A 19452-nucleotide genomic window follows, 5' to 3' on the forward strand; every position below is an offset into this window, starting at 1 on the left:
GCACAGAACGACAGAACGCAGCAGTAAATGAGCACAAACGCGGGGATGGGACACGGCAAGGCCAGCACACCCAAGACCCAACGGATCCCTAACTGGAAGGCTTCACTGGTTCCGGAGACCGGGCCACGGGTTACACTCTCCTCACTGCAGTCGGTTTGCGCAGCCGGATGCCTGCAAGCCCCAGGAGCTGGGATACCGACATACCCTGAGAATCTGGTCGCCCTCCTCCAAGCCTTCCTTGGCCGCGGGGCTGTCTTCTAGCACGCCAGCTACAAATATTCCGACATCATTTCCGCCAGCCAGCCGCAAGCCCACGCTGTCTCCTTTCCTGAATTTTACCAATTTCATGCTGGGCCTGTGGAAACAAATATCTCATTTGAAACAGTGAAGAGAGGTTTGAGATGTTAGAGCAAACTGCCACCATGAAAACCACATTCAGAATGAAACAGAGGACCATCCTCTCTGAACTTCCCCCCCACCACTAATTCAGTGAATAAAATGTAGTTTAGTGTTAGAATTCCAAATCAGATTTAATAGCATTTTCGTTTTCAGATTAACAAAATAAGTTTCAAAATATCCAAGTTTAATATGCAAATACTACTTTACATCCTAATTTACAAAATTACTTTATAAAAACAACGTTTCCCAACTCTGAGTCTTGGATATATACAGGGGAGCATTTCCAATGCCTAAAAAAATCTCCTCGTTTTTATTAACCCAGTCCATACCATTATCATCTCTACTGAATAACTGAGAAGTACTGCTTTTATACAGGTAGAAACTGAGGCATAATCTACTGGAAATGTCCTGGCTCCCCGGAGCTGGAACCAGGCCCACGCACTGCGATCGCTACAGCCAACGGAGCGTGCATCTGAGATTTCAGTTGGTGGGCCCTCGGGAGGCCACAAAGGTCACGCACTCCGCAGCCCCTCTGAATTTGCAGTCAACATCTTCCCATCACTCAGCGTTTCTGGGGTAGCCCCATATTCAGTCTCTGCCCCTTTCAGGCTAGAGAATGGGAAGGAATCAATGTAGCCCCACACTGAAGGGCAGTGCCATGGGGAATGGCTGGGCAGAAGCAGGTCATAATTACAGGCTACCCTTGGGGTAATTAACTACAAATTCCATGCGTAACTACAAACGACCCTTCTGGGTCTCCATAACCCTCTCATTCTTTTGCCCCCTTTGACATGAAGTAGAGAAAAAGTCCCTTTCCTCTTTATTCAGTAAGTAACACTGAGCAAATGATTAGCAACTAATAGACTCTTAACTAAAAAGAAAAAATATTCAAATGATTGAAAGGATGAGCTGAGGAAAGAGAGGAAATCCAGCCCTTTAACCCCCCAAAGACCACTGCAGCTTCCGGGATTGAAAAGGCGGTCACGACGGGCCCCTCGCCCGGACTCACCCCGCCAGGCCTGCCCCTGGAAGCTGGCGGGTGCGAGGGGGCCATGCGCTGCCAGGGCCGGGGGCCCCTGCTGTGCCGTGCAGGGTGCGCAGCCCGTGGCTGTGAGCTTATCCTCCTTCTCCAGCGAGCCCAGGGCTCATCTCAACAGACTCCCCTCCGAACCCAGTGCACAGAGAGCTCGGAGTCCTTAGGGCCCCGGCGCTGAAGCGCTCTTCCCACACGGGACCCCCCCTGCGCCTCACAAAGCAAGCGCAGGTCACGTAGTCTGCCTCCCCCAGTAAAGCTGTCTGTGAAAAACCACTGTTCGAGGACAGCTTTAGGCTCAGTCTCACGGCGTCACGTCAGGTCCCTTTCACCAGGGGGGCAACAGAAAACTAATTTGATAATTAAAATGCTTTGAAGTCTGCTCACAAAATTTACATCTCAATCCCATCAACCATAAAATATGAAGTCATAAAAGGTACAGAATATAAACCCCTAGAGGTGCTAACTAATCTAGAACAGGTTCTCTACCAGCTGTGATTCTGCTCCCAGGAAACATCTGAAAGTGTCTGGAAACATTGTGGGTGATGGGGGTGGGGGTGGGGGTGCTGCTGCCAGTGAGTGGCCAGGGATGCTACGGAACAGGCCACAATAAACAGCCATCTCACCGAAATGTTAATGCCAATTAAAGCTGAAATGGAGAAACACTATGTATATATATGTATGTGTATGTATATGTGTGTGCGCGTATGTATATATAAAAACATATATATATATATTTTTTTTTAAATGCTTAGGGCATTAGAAAGCTTGTGAAAAATCTGATGTCTTACAAGAAAACAATTTTTGAGTTTTTTAATTCATGACCTAAGAACTATGTAGGAGATGGTGGTAAGAAAGAAGTAAACATCCAGAAGGTTTCTTTGTTGTTCTCAATCTCTGATTCTATCATATAAATAAACTTTTAAAACCCCTAATCATAGTATTAATAGTATACACTATTTTTAAAAGTATACGCAATATGGTCTGCAACCAAACTCACTTTAAATCACGCTTAATACCGGACAGAGGAGACAACACAAGTTTAAAATCGCATTACCGCAGAATCCCGTCTTCATGCGTTGAATTAGGAAGGACACCATCCGACGGACTGACAGGTAAATCCACGTCTGGTTGTCCAACTTGAGCATAAACAGGCTTCGGTTCTAAAAGAAAGAGTAGTTAAACTGTATAGAAATCACTTATTACCAAACGGAATAATAATGTAAGCAACCAGTGAAGCAAACCAACAAAAATGTCTGCAGAATATGTTAAGTTCAGAGCACCTGGTAAGGAACATGTATGTGGTGTGTGTCAGAGTGCACTTTAGTTATCGATTCTGATGTCTTTGTAACAAGTGCGTGTGTTACACGACCACCTGTGCTTTCCACAGAGCCAGCTGTTAGGTCTGAAAAATCTATTCTTAACATGTTGTGTACCCCAGTATTTAAATGTCTTTCAGAAATGACGAGAATTCTCGCCACCCGTACGCAATGTGTTAATAAGAATGTGTGAGAATCAACATTTCTGTCAAGGCCGTCAGCACCTTCTTTCTTCCCTGCAGTAAAAATTTATCTTTTTTAATATCCACATTCCTGCCACTAAACAACCAGATCAAAAGGAAGATTTGAGACAAGGAACAAACAGACATCAGAACCACAAAATCCCCAGGCCTTTGAAGCAACCAGATCTTGAAGCCTCGCAGATTCTTAAGTCTAACCTCACACACAGCTCCACAAGGTATACTTTGTAAGTGTTTATGATAACACTTTCAATAAGCAAATCACTTAATTCTTTTTCTTAAACCATGAATAATTTCTACCTAGAAAAAGAAATCCATGCCTACTGACCCATGCCAACCTTTTCCGTCAAATACAGAAAAATTCAAATACAGGTAGCAGTAGTAACAATAATAGTAGTAATAGCAGTAGTAGCAGCATCCTTTAAACCTCCCATAAGCCCTGACAAATACTTCAGTCTGAGTGCAAATGTCTTCTGGACTTCGTATCCTGCTGTCTTACCTGGAAGGGTGGGTGCTTGCTTCTCATTTCTTTCCACTATAGCCTCTTCCACCGCCTTAGGTGTATGATCATCTGCGTGCTTTACAGGAGTGGACACAGTCCCAGGTTTAGAAACTCTCTCTTCCTCTCTGCTCCGGAGACTATACATTCATAAAGTGAAAAATCATAAGCTCGAAAACCATTTGTAAGAGAACAATTTTGAAAAAAATTTGAAAAAAAAAAAGGGACTTGCTCTAACAACTCTCGAAATATTATTAAACACTAGTAATTAAAACCCGAGTGGTACCGTCAGAGAAACAGAAAACAGACCGGCGTGACAAAACAGAAACGAGGCAGCACCCCCGCAGCGGCCCAGGCTACCACAGCAGCCGTGTGCAGGTGCTGCAGGGGACATGCTGTCTTTAACAGTGTGAGGACAGCTGTCCACAGACTCAGAAACATTAGCTCTCTATGCTTGTCAATGACAAAAACATAAATTCATTTCAGATGGGATAAAGTCCTAAACATAAAATATTTATTAAAAATTTGTATCATTGAAAATAAAGAACTTTAAAAGACAGACTCAATGCACAAAAGCCATGATATATCATTAAAAGTGACCACGTAAAAAGTTAAAATGGATGCAAATAATTGGTAAAGATATTTGTATTGCGTTAAACCAAATGAAATGGGGTTTTTAGTTCAAACAGCTGAATGTTAGCAATATCACATACTGAGATCTAACATGTTATAACGGTTCAATACTGAGACTATATAATGTGTGTGTATATTTAGACTTAATGTATGTAAGAATTTGACATTTAAAATATATAAAAACTATAAATCAGTTTACAAGACACAAGAGAAAGATGAGTAAATACTAGAAAGAGGAAATTCACCAAAACGGACACACAAGGAGAGCACACACATGCAAACATGTTCTGCCACACTAACAACTAGGGAAACGTGGGTTCACATCAGCAGAAACCACCCTATCACTCCTGAGCTTTCACATAACACCGACTGCAGGGAAACCCACGGAGAAACAGTGACTCACACAAGGACAGTCAAAACAAGTGCAAATCGGGTTAACAATGTGAAGGTAAATTGGCAGCTCTTTATCAAAACAAAAAATGTAAACATCCAATAACCTGTAATTAATTCCACTTCTACATTTATCCTACAGAAATGTGTATCTTTCTAAGAAGACATTTATAAAAAGTAACTTTGATATCAGTTCTATTAGCAACAAAGAAAACAAAACCAAATGTTCATCAACAATAACCGCCCCCACTGCAAACAGAAATTATAAAAGTTGAACCAAGGAAATCCATATACTTTTTAAAAAAGAGGCCAGTAAATATACCTCAAATAAAAACATAAATCAAGATCTACAATTTAAAAAGGTTATCAGGTATGGAAGGTTTTAGAGTCAAGACCTCCTAACCTCTGAAAAACAAAATAATTCCTATTCTATTATCCTTGACCCTAGGAAAATACAGAAAAGTCTCTAATTCAGTTTTAAACACGTATTACGGGAAATTTCAACCATACATAGTAACACAGAATAGTATCACGAAAATCTCATGTACCCATCTTTAAAAGTTTTCAACATTCTGTAGATCAGCAATTCGATCTGAAGCTAACAGAACCTTAACACCCAAACCTTGATAATGACAGTACAAAAAGAGAAAATAGGTATTTTAAATTATGAATGGAGGAAAATATTCTAAGCAAAGTACTAGCCAAGGGAATATAGCAATGATTAAAAAATTATTGTACAATGACCACAGCAGGGTTATTTCAAGAGTTCATGGCTCATTCAACATTAGGAATCTATCACAAAATTCATTATTACATCCAAATATTAAAGAAAAAGTTAATATTAGTAAAACAGGCATGTGAAAAATTCAAGTCATTCCTAATAAAAAACAAATAAAGCAAACAGGCAATACAGATGATTAGGAGACCATTTTTCAAAACCAAGAGCTAACACTGTATTAAAGAGTGAAATGCTGACAATATTTACACTAAAAACCATAACGGCATAGCAATACCCACCCACACTACTGTTATTTACCATCATATTGAAGACTCGGATGATACAACCAAGAGATAGTGGGCCTAAAGTATTGGGGAAAAATTTAGTGAGTATAAAAGAATACTAAAAAATTACTTGAATTAAGAGAGTACTAATTAATTTTCAAAAATCACAGATTTTTCTCAATATCTTCAACAACCAGATAAAAATTAAAACAAAACAAAACAAAAACCCAGGAACAGTAGCACTACAAACTGTAAAATTCCTAGAGAAAATCTGTACAATCTTAGATTGGGGGAGATTGCCCTAAATAAGCAAGATAAGAATTCAGAAGCCATAAACAAAAGAGAAAAATATTTCACTGGATTAAATGTTTAACTGTACAAGATATCATGAAGACATACTTGCAACACACTCACAGAAAGAGCTACAACTAACTGATGAAAAAAATAAATAAATAAAGAACAACCCAAGAGGAAAATGAGCAACAGAAATAAACCAAGCAAGAGTCTGAGGACGCGATCCAGTGGTCCACAACCCCATGAAGATGCTCAGCTCCACGAGCAGTCAGGAAACTGTCAAGTTAAAACAAGGAGATGGCTCATGCAACCGTCAGACTGGTAAACATGGAATTCTGAGAAACAAGAGTGGTGTTTACTTTTGAAAAGTAATCCAGTACAATACTGTCCGTGACCATTTTAAAGTTAACACCAACACCCTCTTTGATGACTTTAGAAATTAAAAAGGGGCCCTGTTTATAAATTCATGAAACAAGGGTGATTATGCAACATTGTCTACACAGGCGAAGACCTAAAAATGGACTTTCCAAATTAAAGCAGTTTCTCATCAAAAAAATAAGCTGGGAAACGATCACCTTGTAGTGTTAAGTAAAATAACTAGCTGAGAAATAACGTGCAGAGCCTGACCGTTTTAATTATTAAAAAACACACACAAACTCTATACCTGATGCTGAATGTTTGTATATAAAGAAAGGCTTAACTCAAGAGGAGTGGGAACTGGGGTGAGGTGGATCTGGTGACAGGACCTATTTTAATAAACACACACTGCTTTTATAATTGCAAATAAAACTAAAATACTTAAGTAAGTTACAATGAGAGCTGTATGTAGACACGCACACAGCCCCGAGACGACAGGAGAAGCAGCACAGACGACAGAACACACACTGCGTGGCACCGCTGAAGAACGACGGGACACCCTCCCTCCAGAGCCACACAGACACGCGGGCACACACAGGCCCACGCCTCACACACACAGACGGGCACCACCAACAGGCAGCAGGCGTCGCCCTGGAGGGACAAGCAGACAAACAGTAGTCCAGAGGCGTTTTAGATTTATCTCTAATATTGCGATTTGTTTGAGAAATTATTTACATATTACTTACAAAGATCACAATTTAAATATTTAAAGAGTAAAATATTTTAAAACAATGCTGATTTCAAAATAACATTTAAAAATATAAGTCTAACTAAACAATTGGTTCTCTGAAAGCACATAATTAGCAGTCACTTATCAGGAAAAAGATTCTTCTCTATTATCTTCCTGAAAGGATAAAACATAAGCACTTTTTATAGCTCCTATTTTCATGTTCATTTAACTATGCTGGGGGGTATGCTCTAATTTTAAATTACCTATATTAAATGAGCTGCATGTTTTATGTAGAAGTCTTTTAGGAAAAAAACTTTAAAAGCAAAGATATTTTCCAGTTCAAACCAGAATGTAACACTTTTAAATGATAAAAGGTCAAGAATTTTAGCCATTGCTTAATAAAATCTCACAATTAGTCTAAGAATAAATAACTACAATTAAACTTTACACCCAAACTGGTCTAGGCGCCTCAGAATATAAAGGGCAGTATAAAATAGTAAATTCTCCCTGCATTCTTTGCTTTAAAAAAATGCAAATGGTATTTTTAAACATGAGAATATATTTATAAATGAGAACGAGATTAAAGAATTACATAATTTTAATAGTTCTATAGATTTCTGCTGCTCTGCAACATGCAGACTAAACTACTTGCTTTATAAAGATCCAAAACAAACATTTCAATTTATTTTTGTCTTTCCTGTAATTAAATCAAAACTTTCTAAATTTAAAATGTGGACGTTAATGATAACGAGATCTTGATAACTCAGAATCGGTTCCCCACTTTTAATCCGAATGTCCTCCCCAGCGACAACCAACAGCCCGTCCTCTGCGGCGCGGCCCGGCCCCTGACCCGTCCGCCACAAAGCTCGGGCCGCTGCTTCACGCGGGACTCATTTGCATACCACACCGTCTCTCACCTTTCTTCCATGTCATACAACTACTATAGCTTAAAAAGTCTTTCAGATGATGGAACTCACATCATTCTATTGAAATTTTTCATACAATTGAAACTTGAAAAATCACTGCTCCTTTTAGTGCATTTCTGTTAGCTACCAAAAGATGGGGGCATTATTCAACAATACGTGCAGATCGAGAGCTGTGCTATTAATGGAATTATGGAGCAAGTCACTTACATAACTTAAAACGTTCTAGAATCCATATCAACACTGTTTTCTCACACAGGCACAAGTGGGATCTGAGGCTCTGAGGCAATACTGAATAAAATACAAAACAAGCAGCAAGTATACAGAAAACCAGGGCAATCGTTCTCTCTACACATACGTTGTTTTTTTAGTTTAGAAACAAAACCATTTTCACATATCAGACGAGGGACTGGCAAACTCTTCCTGTGCATGGTGCTAGGGGCCACGCACCCTCTGCTGCAACCTCTCATTTACGTCATTGCAGGCCGGCTTCCAATCAAACTTTATTTGTAAAAGCAGGCAGCAGGCGGATTTGCCCACAGGTTGGGGTTTGCTAAGAGCAGTGAGGGTATGCTGCTCGGCTGATTATAACGAAAAAACAAGCTCGCGTGTTTTTCCCAGAACTCTGTCCACACACCTTCTGCTCTCTAAGAACATAACGAAGCAGAACCTAAGTAGGTCATGGCAACAATGGGATGCTTTGTACATTTCTGTCCCCTGAAGGTTTAATAGCAATTAACCTTTGCTTTCCTCCTTCCGTGACACCAGTAACGTCCAAGACTTGAAAAGCCGGGAGTTTTCATCCTGGCACCAACCTCTGCTGTGAACTGCACACCCTGGACTTCCTCGCCCCTTCCCAGCTAAGTTCACCTGCCTCCAGGAGGAAACCTGGCAAACGGTAACTGCTCGCAGAGGCGGAGGGACACTCCTCCTCCTAATAGAAGCCGCCAACGTTTGTGTCCGCTTTGCGATGACTAATTTACTTCTCACAACTCAGCTCCGCAGTGTATGACCACGCGCACTTCACAGCAAATGGGAAAACCAAGGCAGAGAGGTTTCAAGGTCACGCAGGTAACCAATGACAGGCTGGAATTCAACCCAGCAAGTCTAGCTCTGACGCCCAGAGAAATTACTATATCCTATTGCCTCTGACAAAATGAAGGTATTATTCTCAACAGATAACTACATAGCCTCAAAATATAAAGAAACCCAGAGATTTTTACCAAGCCAGACCTCTTTACACACTAAACTGAAACTTTTCTCAGAAAGAAAAAGTCATTTTTGCATCACCTGTATAAAAACAATTTAAATAACATTTAGAAAACAAAGTCATCTGTACAAAGTAACAAAAATAAAAGACTGTAGGAAGGTCCTGCAGTGTTTTTTATACTAGGATTTTATTGTTATAAATGCAGGGCACCTTCTAAATGAAAACATCAGTTATTTGGATTTAATGTGAACTTTGGGGAGAAGTGAAACTTTTAAGCAACCGGCACTATTTCACATCTGGTCTATAGGAAGGTTACTGAATATTTAGGACTTAAATCCCCAGCATAAAAACTCGGGAAGAATAATGAAGACGGTTGGTCTTCTGTAGCTGCAGTACTTTCTTTTCCTCAGTTCACGCTATGTGTTCTAACCAGAAGTTCCTAAATCTGGAAGTGCAAGAAAAGAATGATATCAGAAACTTAAAAAAATAGGAAAGTATTTCTTGTCTGTACCTCAGATGAACTAGGGCCCAGGATTCTGTATTTTTATTAAAAAAACTGCATATAACTAGTGTCACCCATGAGAATACTTAAAGTGGCTAAGAAAAGTAAAACATCCTAATACAAAAAAAGTTAATTATTTTTAAAAACTTTTTCAACTTTTAAGTGGAAGTTACAGATGCCAAGTGTTTAGGAAATCGAAATGGAAAAAAAAAAAGCCAAGATCAAAAAGAACTAAGATTTGGAATTTGCTTACAATAAAAACAAGTGGCCAAATTTTTGAAGAATATCTCTTTTGTTTCTCTCTCTCTCTTTTTTTTTTAAAAAAAGAAACTCATGCCCAAATTGCTTGAAACCAGCATGGCTTCTAGATGAGAGGAACGGGTTGCTGCAGTTGGGGCTGCCCGCCCTGAGTCCCCAAGGGCATCTAATCCTGGACTGATCAGCTCTGGACTCGAATTTTCAGGTGTCTCCAGCAGACCTGCACGTGGGCTGCTGTCAAACCACAGGTCAGCTGGTGGCCGACAAGCCCTGGGAATGCCCAGAAACTGTATGTACAATGGTACATGTATATGTACATGGGCATTTTTCCGGAGATAAGGGCTGTCATTTTGTTCGGATTCTCAAAGGTCTATGTGACCCCAAAGACAACATAAACTCCACACTGCTAGATAGCAGACCCTTTGGCATAAATACCAGTGTATTTTTAAAAGGAAAAACAAAGTCCAGGTTCATCTGTTCAGTAAAGGACTCCTATTGTAGTTAACTTTCTTGAGCAGTACAGCATGTAAGCTTGCTAATATCTCCCAATGCAGTGGGTTATAAATTAAGTTTTATTGGAACACGGCTATGCCTATTCATTTATGTGTCTACGGTTACTTTTGTGCTACAAAGACAGAACTGAGGAGTGACAAGAGAGTGCATGGTTCACATGTCTAAAATATTTACTATTTGACCCTTTAAGGAAAAGTTTGACTGACTTCTTGTTCTAGATAAGAAATACCTAAACTGGGACTTCTGGCCAGGATGGAGGCCTAGACAGACACGCTGCATCTCCCTCTACAACTGAGAAGGAATACAACTGCCTCAAAGCTGGAGACGACCAGAGATTCCAGAAAATCAAACTGCATGGAAGTCCAGCAAACAAAGATATAAAGAAGAAATACTCATCCAGACAGATGAATGAGTCCTCAAAGGGAAACGTTTTGCTGATGTGGAAGAGGTGAAACCAAAAATGGCAGAAGCACAAAACGGCATCAAAATCAACAAGTTCAAAAACTGTTTTTAGTGGAAAAAAATGTCTCAATAGGTGTATTGCACCAAATGGAAAGTACTCTGAAGGTGACTGAAGTTTAAACATGTAAGAATACACAATTTTTTATAAAGAAAAGAAATAGCTAAACTGATAAAGAAAAACAGACGTAATCACGAATAATCAAAAGGAAATTTATCTCCTGGTTTTATTCATAGGCAATCCCGGAAACACACGCCCAGTCCACATGACTCTTTCCTTCTGACAGAGGGGGCTTACCTGCCGTTGCTTGGCTGCTGCGGAGAATGTCTGCAATGATCAGATGGTTCCGACCGCTGGTCAGGAGATCGGGACCGGCTGTGGCGGGGAGGCTTGTCATGTGAGGGACCAGAATGATCTGACGCCAGCGACTGAATTTCTGAAATGTCTGTTAAATAAAATAAAAGGGTGCCGTTGATTTTCCCATGAGATAATGAAATATTGTGTAAAGTACTCCAACGATAGTGAAGATAAGCTACTAGATACATTTTCATACAGAATGGTTGATCTGAGCGGTGACCTCATCGGCCGCTGATTGGCAGCGGTGCGCTGTCCACAGGAAAAACAAGCGACAACGTGGATGGACCCTGAAGGCAGTACGTTAGGTGACGTAAGTCAGACCAAGGAAGGCAATACTGTACGGCCTCACTTACAGGCAGACTCAGGCAAACCCCACCAAACTCACAGAAAAAGGGGTCAGATCTGTGGTTACCAGAGCTGGGAGTGGGAGGAGAACTGGAAGAGGGCGACCCAAAGGTACAAACCTCTTGTTACAAGGGAGGTGACTGCCAGGGAAGTCACGCAGAACACACACAGTCACTACAGATAACCCTGGTGTGCTGTGTGCAGGCCAGCTTTTCAGGGAATAGCTCCTAACAGCTTTCCTTACAAGGAGAAGTCTTTGTTTTTTCTTTTCTTTTCATTGTATCTAAAGACAATGGATATGAACTAAACGTACTGAGGCAATCATTTCACAGTCCATGGAAATCAGTGCATCATGCCATATACCGGAAACTCATACATTGATGTATGTTAATTATGTCTCAATAAAACTGGAAAAAATAAACCATATATGTATTTGTAGTTCTGAGATTTTTAAGGTGGCTTGCTTATAGAAAACTTCTCCCTTGCAGGAACAGGTCACTCAAAGGGACTCTCCCCACAGGACGCCACTCACCGTCCCTGTCAGAGGCGTTGGGAGAGTGGACGCTGTCAGTAAGGTCGGGGACGTTCAGCAAGGTGGCCCGCTCGTCTCTCTGAACCACCATTTTCAACTTGCCTTTAGACCTTTCTATCAACGTCTTTGCATCTGTCAGTGACATGTTTTCCGTCACAGTACCGTTTATCTGCAACAGAAAAGAAACGGCAGGGTAAAGTGGTGTGCCAGAAATACAGGGGTTTACTTGCCTTTGAACGGGAAGAGCTACTCTGCTCCCCGGCCTGCGGTAAAACACAAAGCAGGCTCTTCACCCTTCTATTACTCACGTCTTCCTCCTTCCTGAAACAATCGGCTCTTCACTACCCTTACTCTTGTCCGAAAACCCAAACTAGCACCCCCTAGTTCCTCCCCAAAAGCCTGGCACTTTCTATTAGTTAAAAGTAAAATAACAAAATAAACATTTCAATAATATCGAGAGCAGCGGTGAAAACCACTTATTGCATAAGAAAAACAAATGCACAGCGCAGCTCCTGCCAGCGACCAACACAAACGTGCCGCGACCACTCTCTCGGGACGACGCTGCGCCATAAAGGCAGGCACCAGCGCTGACGCAGAAAAGTGGACCATGGCAAATTATCCAGCCCCCAGACACTGGCTTTTAACTCTTGTTGGAAAACTGCTCCAAAAGCAGCAGAAGCCGCACGGCCCCACGAGCGCTGTCCGCTTCAGGTCACTGACGAGCAGGGGAAGGGCGCACCTTCAGCACGACGTCGCCCTCCTGGACGTTGCCGTCTCTCGCTGCCAAGCTGTCCTGTGAAATCTCCTTCACAAATATGTGGCTGGCCAGTCGGAGACCGTATTCTGAAATAATATATTTAAATGGCTTTAGGGTACGATCCTAAACACTCCAATAGTTACACGACGAGTCACCGCTGCACAGAGAGGTTTAACTGTGAGCAATAAGGAGAGGTCCCTCTGCGTCACCGGGCAGACGGTGCTGCCCCTCCTCGCCAGCACGTCTGCCGTGGGCACGCAAAAGCCGAGGCAAGCGCAGGGTTCAGACACAAGGCCGACACTCCATGCCCCCGTTCTCCTGGCAGGGAGCACGCCCCAAAGAGAAGACCACTTCTGTCCATGTGGCCCTGACCCACCAGCTTCTCAGAAGCTTTAAGGAACATAATTCCAAAAAGCGAATTGGATGAGATGTGGACAGACTCCGGAAAGGTGGACGCTTTGAGTGATGACTAGCATTACCAGGCATGTGTACTGTTTCTGTTTTCCCTGTTCCTACAGCAGCAGGATTTCTTCCTGACCTAACACCCCGACCCTGGAGAGACGTGCACAAGCGCACTGATCAGCGCGTACCACCGGGCAGCAGAGCCAACGAAGGCTGAGCCCCACAGGGGGCTCTGGGCTGGGGTTAGGATGCCACTCCGTCCCTTTCAACAACCAGTCGTGCATCCAAGAACAAGGCCACAGTAACCGTGTCCGTGGGTGAGGGAGCTGGTCACGGCTGAGGAAGTTACCGGGGTGGCCAGAAACTGTCTAGAACAATGACTACAACAAAATGTCAATAGAGAAAGGACTGCTTCTAGTCTGCCGGGAGGGAGGAAAGGACTCTTGAGTCTTACTGCATGAAAAGAAAAACCAAGATGGGAAACAGAAAACCCTTTAATGTAAGTGAACAGACCGGCTACTCAAAACTTGTAAAAGTTACACCAGTTACAGTTTAACTTACGGCAAATACGCACTGAGTACTCACGGGTTGGCACAGAATCGGGATGAAAAACAGAGAATGACTTTCTGGGGGACCAAGGCAAACGACGACATGCTTTAGAAACGGCAGTTATACCACCGAGGAGTACGGAAAACACTGTCCGTAGTCACGATTTAGAAGTTACAAATGACCAATACAGAGGTGACGCCAAAGTATCCCTTGGGTACGCATTCATTCATTATTCCGAGTATTTCCTTGGGTAAACACAGAACTACGGCCCAAAGGCAGCACAGGAGAGAGGCGCGTCCCAGGTCAGCAGGGGGGTGCTGGCCTGGCCGTTCCCGGCGTGGCGAAGAGGCCGAGGGGCAGCGCAGGGCCCGGCAAGCCTCGCTGGGGAGCGCTGCTGGGCTCAAGCTGCAGTGGGCCTACGGACCGCTGCGGAGACATACTCACACTAAGCCAGGGGCTGGGGTGCGTGCGTGCGTGCGTGTCTGCGTGGTGGGAGGGGACAAGACAGATGGCTAAAAACAAAGGCGCAAGAACATGTGAAGGAGAGCCTCGGCAGGCCTGCTGAAGTCATGGCGCAGGGTGGCTGGGACTGAGAAGGTGACGGGGGGCAAGGGGCGAAGCACTGCAGAGAATCGCCTCTGTGAGCGACTGCAGAATCCTCTAACAGGGATCTGGAGACTAGTTTATGACACGCAATGAGGCCACCAGAGATGATGGTGCTCAACACACAGACGCGCGCGACAACTATGGGAGATGACAGATGTGTTAATCAACTTGATTGTGGTGATCACGTTGTACACCTAGAAATACACAATTTCATACTTATATCCAATATCAATTACGCCTCAGGGAAGCTGGAAGAACACAGGATGGCAGCTTGCTGAGAGCAGTGGGGGTGGAGAAAGGCAGAAGCAGGGCACTAAAGAGCATATTTGGGAAGTTGGGATGCATTCACTGGACACAGGAAAGTGAGGAAAAAAACGTCACGAATAACTAGCACGTCACCTGGGACAGGCCTGAGAGGTGGGGTAGCTAGGAATGTGTTGAGTGGAACACCTCACAAGAAGCACTGTAAGAGGGGACATGAGTTTTGTTTGGGATGTGCTGCGTCTGAGGGACCCACGCAGACACCGGGAGGATGTGCCTGCTGGCGGCTGGAACGCAGGGCACACGCACACCCTCGGGCGGGACAAGCCGGGTTCTGCCGTTACCGGCCGCTGACTGAGGCCGAGATGCCTGGAGGGACTGCCTAGAGAGGTCGTGCAAGTGGCAAAGATTCTCGAACAGAAATCCAAAAGCAGGATGAGGTAAGTGAGCTTGCCAAGGATACAGAAAAAGGGGGAACCCCAAAAGGATGCAGGATCGCAGAAGCCAAGAGAAGACACTGTTTCAAAGAACAGGGAGTAGTTCATGTACAACGCGACTGAAAAGGCACTAAGATAAAGGCTGAACATTCCTACCGGCTTAGCGCCCACAGTTTAGGGAAGCGGGTGGAACGGACAGAGGGGGGTACAGTGAGTGGGGAGATGCGGAGCGGGATCAGGAGCCAGACCCGGGAAGAGATGCGTCAGTCAGGGTTTGGGAAAGCAGATCAAGTTGAGTCTTCACAGTATTCTCGCTCTAACACCTTTTTACCAAAAAGATCCATCGTAGATGCTTTCCTGCCTTGGCGAGACATGCCCACAGCAGGAAGAAACCACAACTCATTCATTTTTGTCAGATGTGATTGACGGGAGGCGGCTGGGCCTCATTTCCATTATTTTTTTTAAAAGAAGACCTGCATTATAGAGAAATCCCCTATAAGGGGCTCCTTCCCCTCAATCTCTCCATTTAAAAAAAACTCTGCCCCCCTCCCAACCCACAAGATTTCTCCCCACGGTTATGCTCCTACTGATCCTAACATCTAAGTAAAATACTGCATTAAAACTTGATTACGGTGTGACATTTCTTGTTAGCCTGATTTGTACTGGGCTGTCCTAATCACAAGAAATCCAAAATCCAACTACGGACAATTTATCTGAAGTACTATCTGCTGCAACGAAGTGACTCAGGAAGAGGAAACAGGTAATTCCTGAAGCCTGACGTAACAGGAACTGCCCGGCAGCGAGGAGACACCAGGACAAAGCTCACAAAAGCCAACAGAAGCAAACACATGGAGAGATGACACATTTACTTCTCATTAAGATCAGTGCAAAGTTTTTCACGTGAAAACGATAAACAAGTTGGTAGAGAATACCTTCATTTTTCCGGGATTTTACCAGTGTGACCTTGGTGGGCTTGGCAGGCTGACTGGAGGCCACGGACCGCCTGTCGGATCGCGGAGACAGACTCCTCTCTCTGCTGGCACTTCTGTCCCTCGCCCAACTCTTCTCGCTCCTTCTATTCCCCACCCCCCCACGGCCACTTCGTGGGTCGTGTGCTTCCTCATCGTAACTGTCTTCTTCGTTCTCAGATGCTGGCTCCGGATCAGGACGACTGACGGGTATCTGAACTTTCTTCTTCCTTCGAATGGTCTACAGGTAAACAAAGATGATAAAAGAAGCTGACTGGGTGTCACATCATAGGAGGCTTCAGCTCCTGAGAAAGGAAAGTTACATTTTTCTGGTGCCGTATTAATTAAATCAATTATGAATCACAGATATATGCACAATTTTAACAAATTACCAAGGAAGACATTTCCACAGTGGTTGGGTTTTCTGCTCTCCTGACAAACAGAGCTGCTTAAGACCCAAATTTGGAATAGTGGACCGAATGAAGTCCTTACTTTAATTAATTCAGAAAGACCTTCCAGGTATAAACATCACACGCTTAAAGGAAAATTAATAATTACTGGTAGTTTGAATAAAAAATGGGGCACTACCAACACCAAAAACATACTGTAGTCGCTACCAAACCAGAGCGAGCCTGCAAGCCCAACCTGAGTCCTCAGGATCAGGGCCCACAAGGGCCTCCCCGCTAACTCTCAGCCTGGTGCGCTGGGGCTCAGGCTGCCCTGTGCTTCACCGCCAGGAGCTGCTTTCAGTCCCTGTGTCTCTCCGGTTTGTGACTGCCGGTCTACGTGGAAGTTACTTCTCCGGGTTTTCTTTCCTCAATGACTCTGGCCTGGTTCACTTTCCCCTGTCCCCTTATTTCCTTCACTTTCTGTAGTTCAAGGTCCACGTGCATTACTTCCGAAGTGGCCTCTTAGTCCCGGCCTGCACTTGGCCTTCACACAGTGGGCCACACTTGATTTCCCCAGGGGTCTGTAAGGCCTTGGGTACCACTCCTTGTCTTTTCCTTCTAACATCTTCGTCTCCTGGAACTTTTCCAATCTATGTTATTTCCGATTCCTCCACCCTCTCCTATTCTCTCAGTTCATCAATTCCCCCATCATGGGCATGAGCCGTCATGTGCAGTATTTAAGCAACTTCCTCCAGGCCCTCAACCACCTGCCAGGACGAACTCCAGTCCTGATTACCTTCCCCTTCAGATGGCTGCATGTCCACACTTTGCTGATTCAGTCCTCTATGAATGCATTGTACTCGACAGAATTAGCCTCTGAAATGTTGAGCTGTTTTGTTTTCCCCCTCAAAATATTCAGTATACACACCCCACGTGGATAATGCATCCAAGAAATTTGTATTTCTACACTCCAGACTTCCCCATAGGAATGATTATGTAGGAAGTAAGTCTAAAACCTGTAATGCATTTGGAATAGTACATATAAAAAGGATTTGGGGCAGCTCAAAGGAAGGATTTTCCTCTACATCAGTTGGAAAGGTGGAACTCAGGAAGCTTGGCCAAGTATTTTTGCTCTCCGGGGAGAGGCTATAGGGGGGTTGGGTAAGAAAGGTGTTTTAATCAGCAGAGAACAGTTGCTCATTAAAACATTTGTAGACTAGATCATGTCGTTCATTTATATTAAGTTTTCAATGCCATATGATGTTTAGAATAAAACCCCAGGGTCTTCAAATGTGGCCTTTCATTGTGAGATGTCTTTCTTAACTAATCCCTGGCCAGCACCAGAACCCAATGTCATTATGTATGGGCTTTGTTTTTTGCAGTTCTGAACAACCAGCTTCTCTTTCCCCTCCCTGGTCTACCCATCTTTCTTCTTCCCTGTGCTCTTACATTAGAGTGGTGGTTTATTGATACAATTATTTTTTCGTAAGCCAAGAGCCCTTTTGGGCATTAGGCTCAGTAAATGATTTCTTTTCCACTGAATTAAAATGTGAGTACTTCTTTGCTAATATAGCTACAATAAACATGCTTAATTTTGTTTTAATGAGAGGTGAAGACAGAATTAGATATTGCTTATAACACAGTGAGCATGTATAATTTTTACTAGAATTCTGAACATTCTCAAAAGCATTATGAAGCAAATGAATGGGCCAAGCACCTCTCCCCAGAGATAACTCATCTCTGTGAACCTGGCGGTGTGCATCCGCGCGGTGGCAGAGGGGTTCACTGGACTGCACACACTGCCCACCGGGTCACCGGCGGCGTTCCAGGGGCCAGTCTGCAGAACCACTTCTCAGGAATAGCTTTGTGGAGTCAGAGCGTGCGAATGACTCCTAATGTGTGGACTGCCAGGCTGACCTTCAGACTGAACCAGGAGGGCACTAAAAAGGAGTCTAACTTCATCAACACTTTCTCATCTTTGCCAAACTGATCGATCACCTCATTTATGTTTCTTCTTTACTTATTTATGTCCTTTGCATTTATATTGTGAAGATCGTCATACTAGAGTGCTGTACGTATTTTTAACCTTTTGTCTGTCCAGAAAGTATGCAGCCACGTACTATGAAAAAGAGAGGCATTTAATGAAGACAGAAGATACACAGGACAATGACGCCTCAGTCCCCTTCAAAGCAGGCACCTTGGGACCTCACACAGTTCTCCCAGTGTCTCTTCCACTGTTCAGAACACTGCAAAATCCTTTGCTGGAATCACCATCAACTGCCCTGTTGTATTTTCCTGAGTATCCCCGATGGTCTGAAATCTTCCCTTTCAAAGGTGGTTTTCATTTTGGGAAAAGCTAGAAGTTGCAGAGCGCCACATCTGGGCTGTAGGGGGGCTGAGTCACCTGGGTGGTTTGATGTTTCACCAAAAAAGTCTGCACAAGACACGATGCTCAAGGCATTGTCACGATGAACCCGCCAATCACCCGCTGCCCATAGGTGTGGCCTTCTGAACCACCCTAATAGTTTCTGTGGAGGAATGAATGTTCAAGCTTCACTCAAAATTTGATGCGGATTCATTCCTCTACTCGCTCAGGCGTTTTGAATGCGACAGCCACACCGTACACAAGCTCACTCAATGGCGTCTACTGCCCCCACTGACCAGTACAGTGAAGTCGTCATTGTTCACGCACGTGCATTCCAGTCCTCTCTCCTTGGCTGCTGGGCTACATCGAGGTTGCACAAACCATTCTCATTATATTAACAATGGCTGGGCTTTTTCTGGACAGATCTCAGATACTGCAATAGATACTCTGCGCATTTGCTTTTGTGTGTACAAGTTGTTTGTGGTCATTCTTCGGTTTATTTTTAAATCATTTGTCTGAAAGAGAACGCTTTAATGTTTATGTCATCCTATCTGTCACTTTCACTTGTTTGGCTCTCCCTTCGGTATCATGCTTACAAAAAGCGTTTACCTTGATAAGAGTTATAAAAGCAGATACCCTGTATTTTATTCTAGTAATTGCATGATTTCATTGTTTTATTTTATATTGAATCTTTAATTCAGATAAACTGCTTGAAGTAGGCATTGTTTTCTTAAAATTTCTGTTTCAAACCTTAAGTGTTAA

General features: G+C 43.4%; 1 protein-coding gene across 1 annotated transcript in view; it reads right to left on the reverse strand.

Moving 5' to 3' along the window:
* TJP1 (tight junction protein 1) overlaps positions 1-19452 on the reverse strand; it is a 79837-nt gene that overhangs the window by 28158 nt on the left and 32227 nt on the right. The window contains exons 5-11 of the mRNA XM_090263564.1: positions 15901-16177; positions 12696-12799; positions 11957-12125; positions 11020-11167; positions 3451-3590; positions 2490-2595; positions 205-355 (exon numbers count right to left, since the gene is read on the reverse strand). Of these exons, the coding sequence (XP_090119690.1) occupies positions 205-355; positions 2490-2595; positions 3451-3590; positions 11020-11167; positions 11957-12125; positions 12696-12799; positions 15901-16177 (1095 nt within the window). The remainder of the gene's footprint in view (positions 1-204; positions 356-2489; positions 2596-3450; positions 3591-11019; positions 11168-11956; positions 12126-12695; positions 12800-15900; positions 16178-19452) is intronic.

Source organism: Furipterus horrens, unplaced genomic scaffold (assembly GCF_987537825.1).
Source record: "Furipterus horrens unplaced genomic scaffold, mFurHor1.1.pri manual_scaffold_16, whole genome shotgun sequence".
Lineage (NCBI taxonomy): Eukaryota > Metazoa > Chordata > Mammalia > Chiroptera > Furipteridae > Furipterus > Furipterus horrens.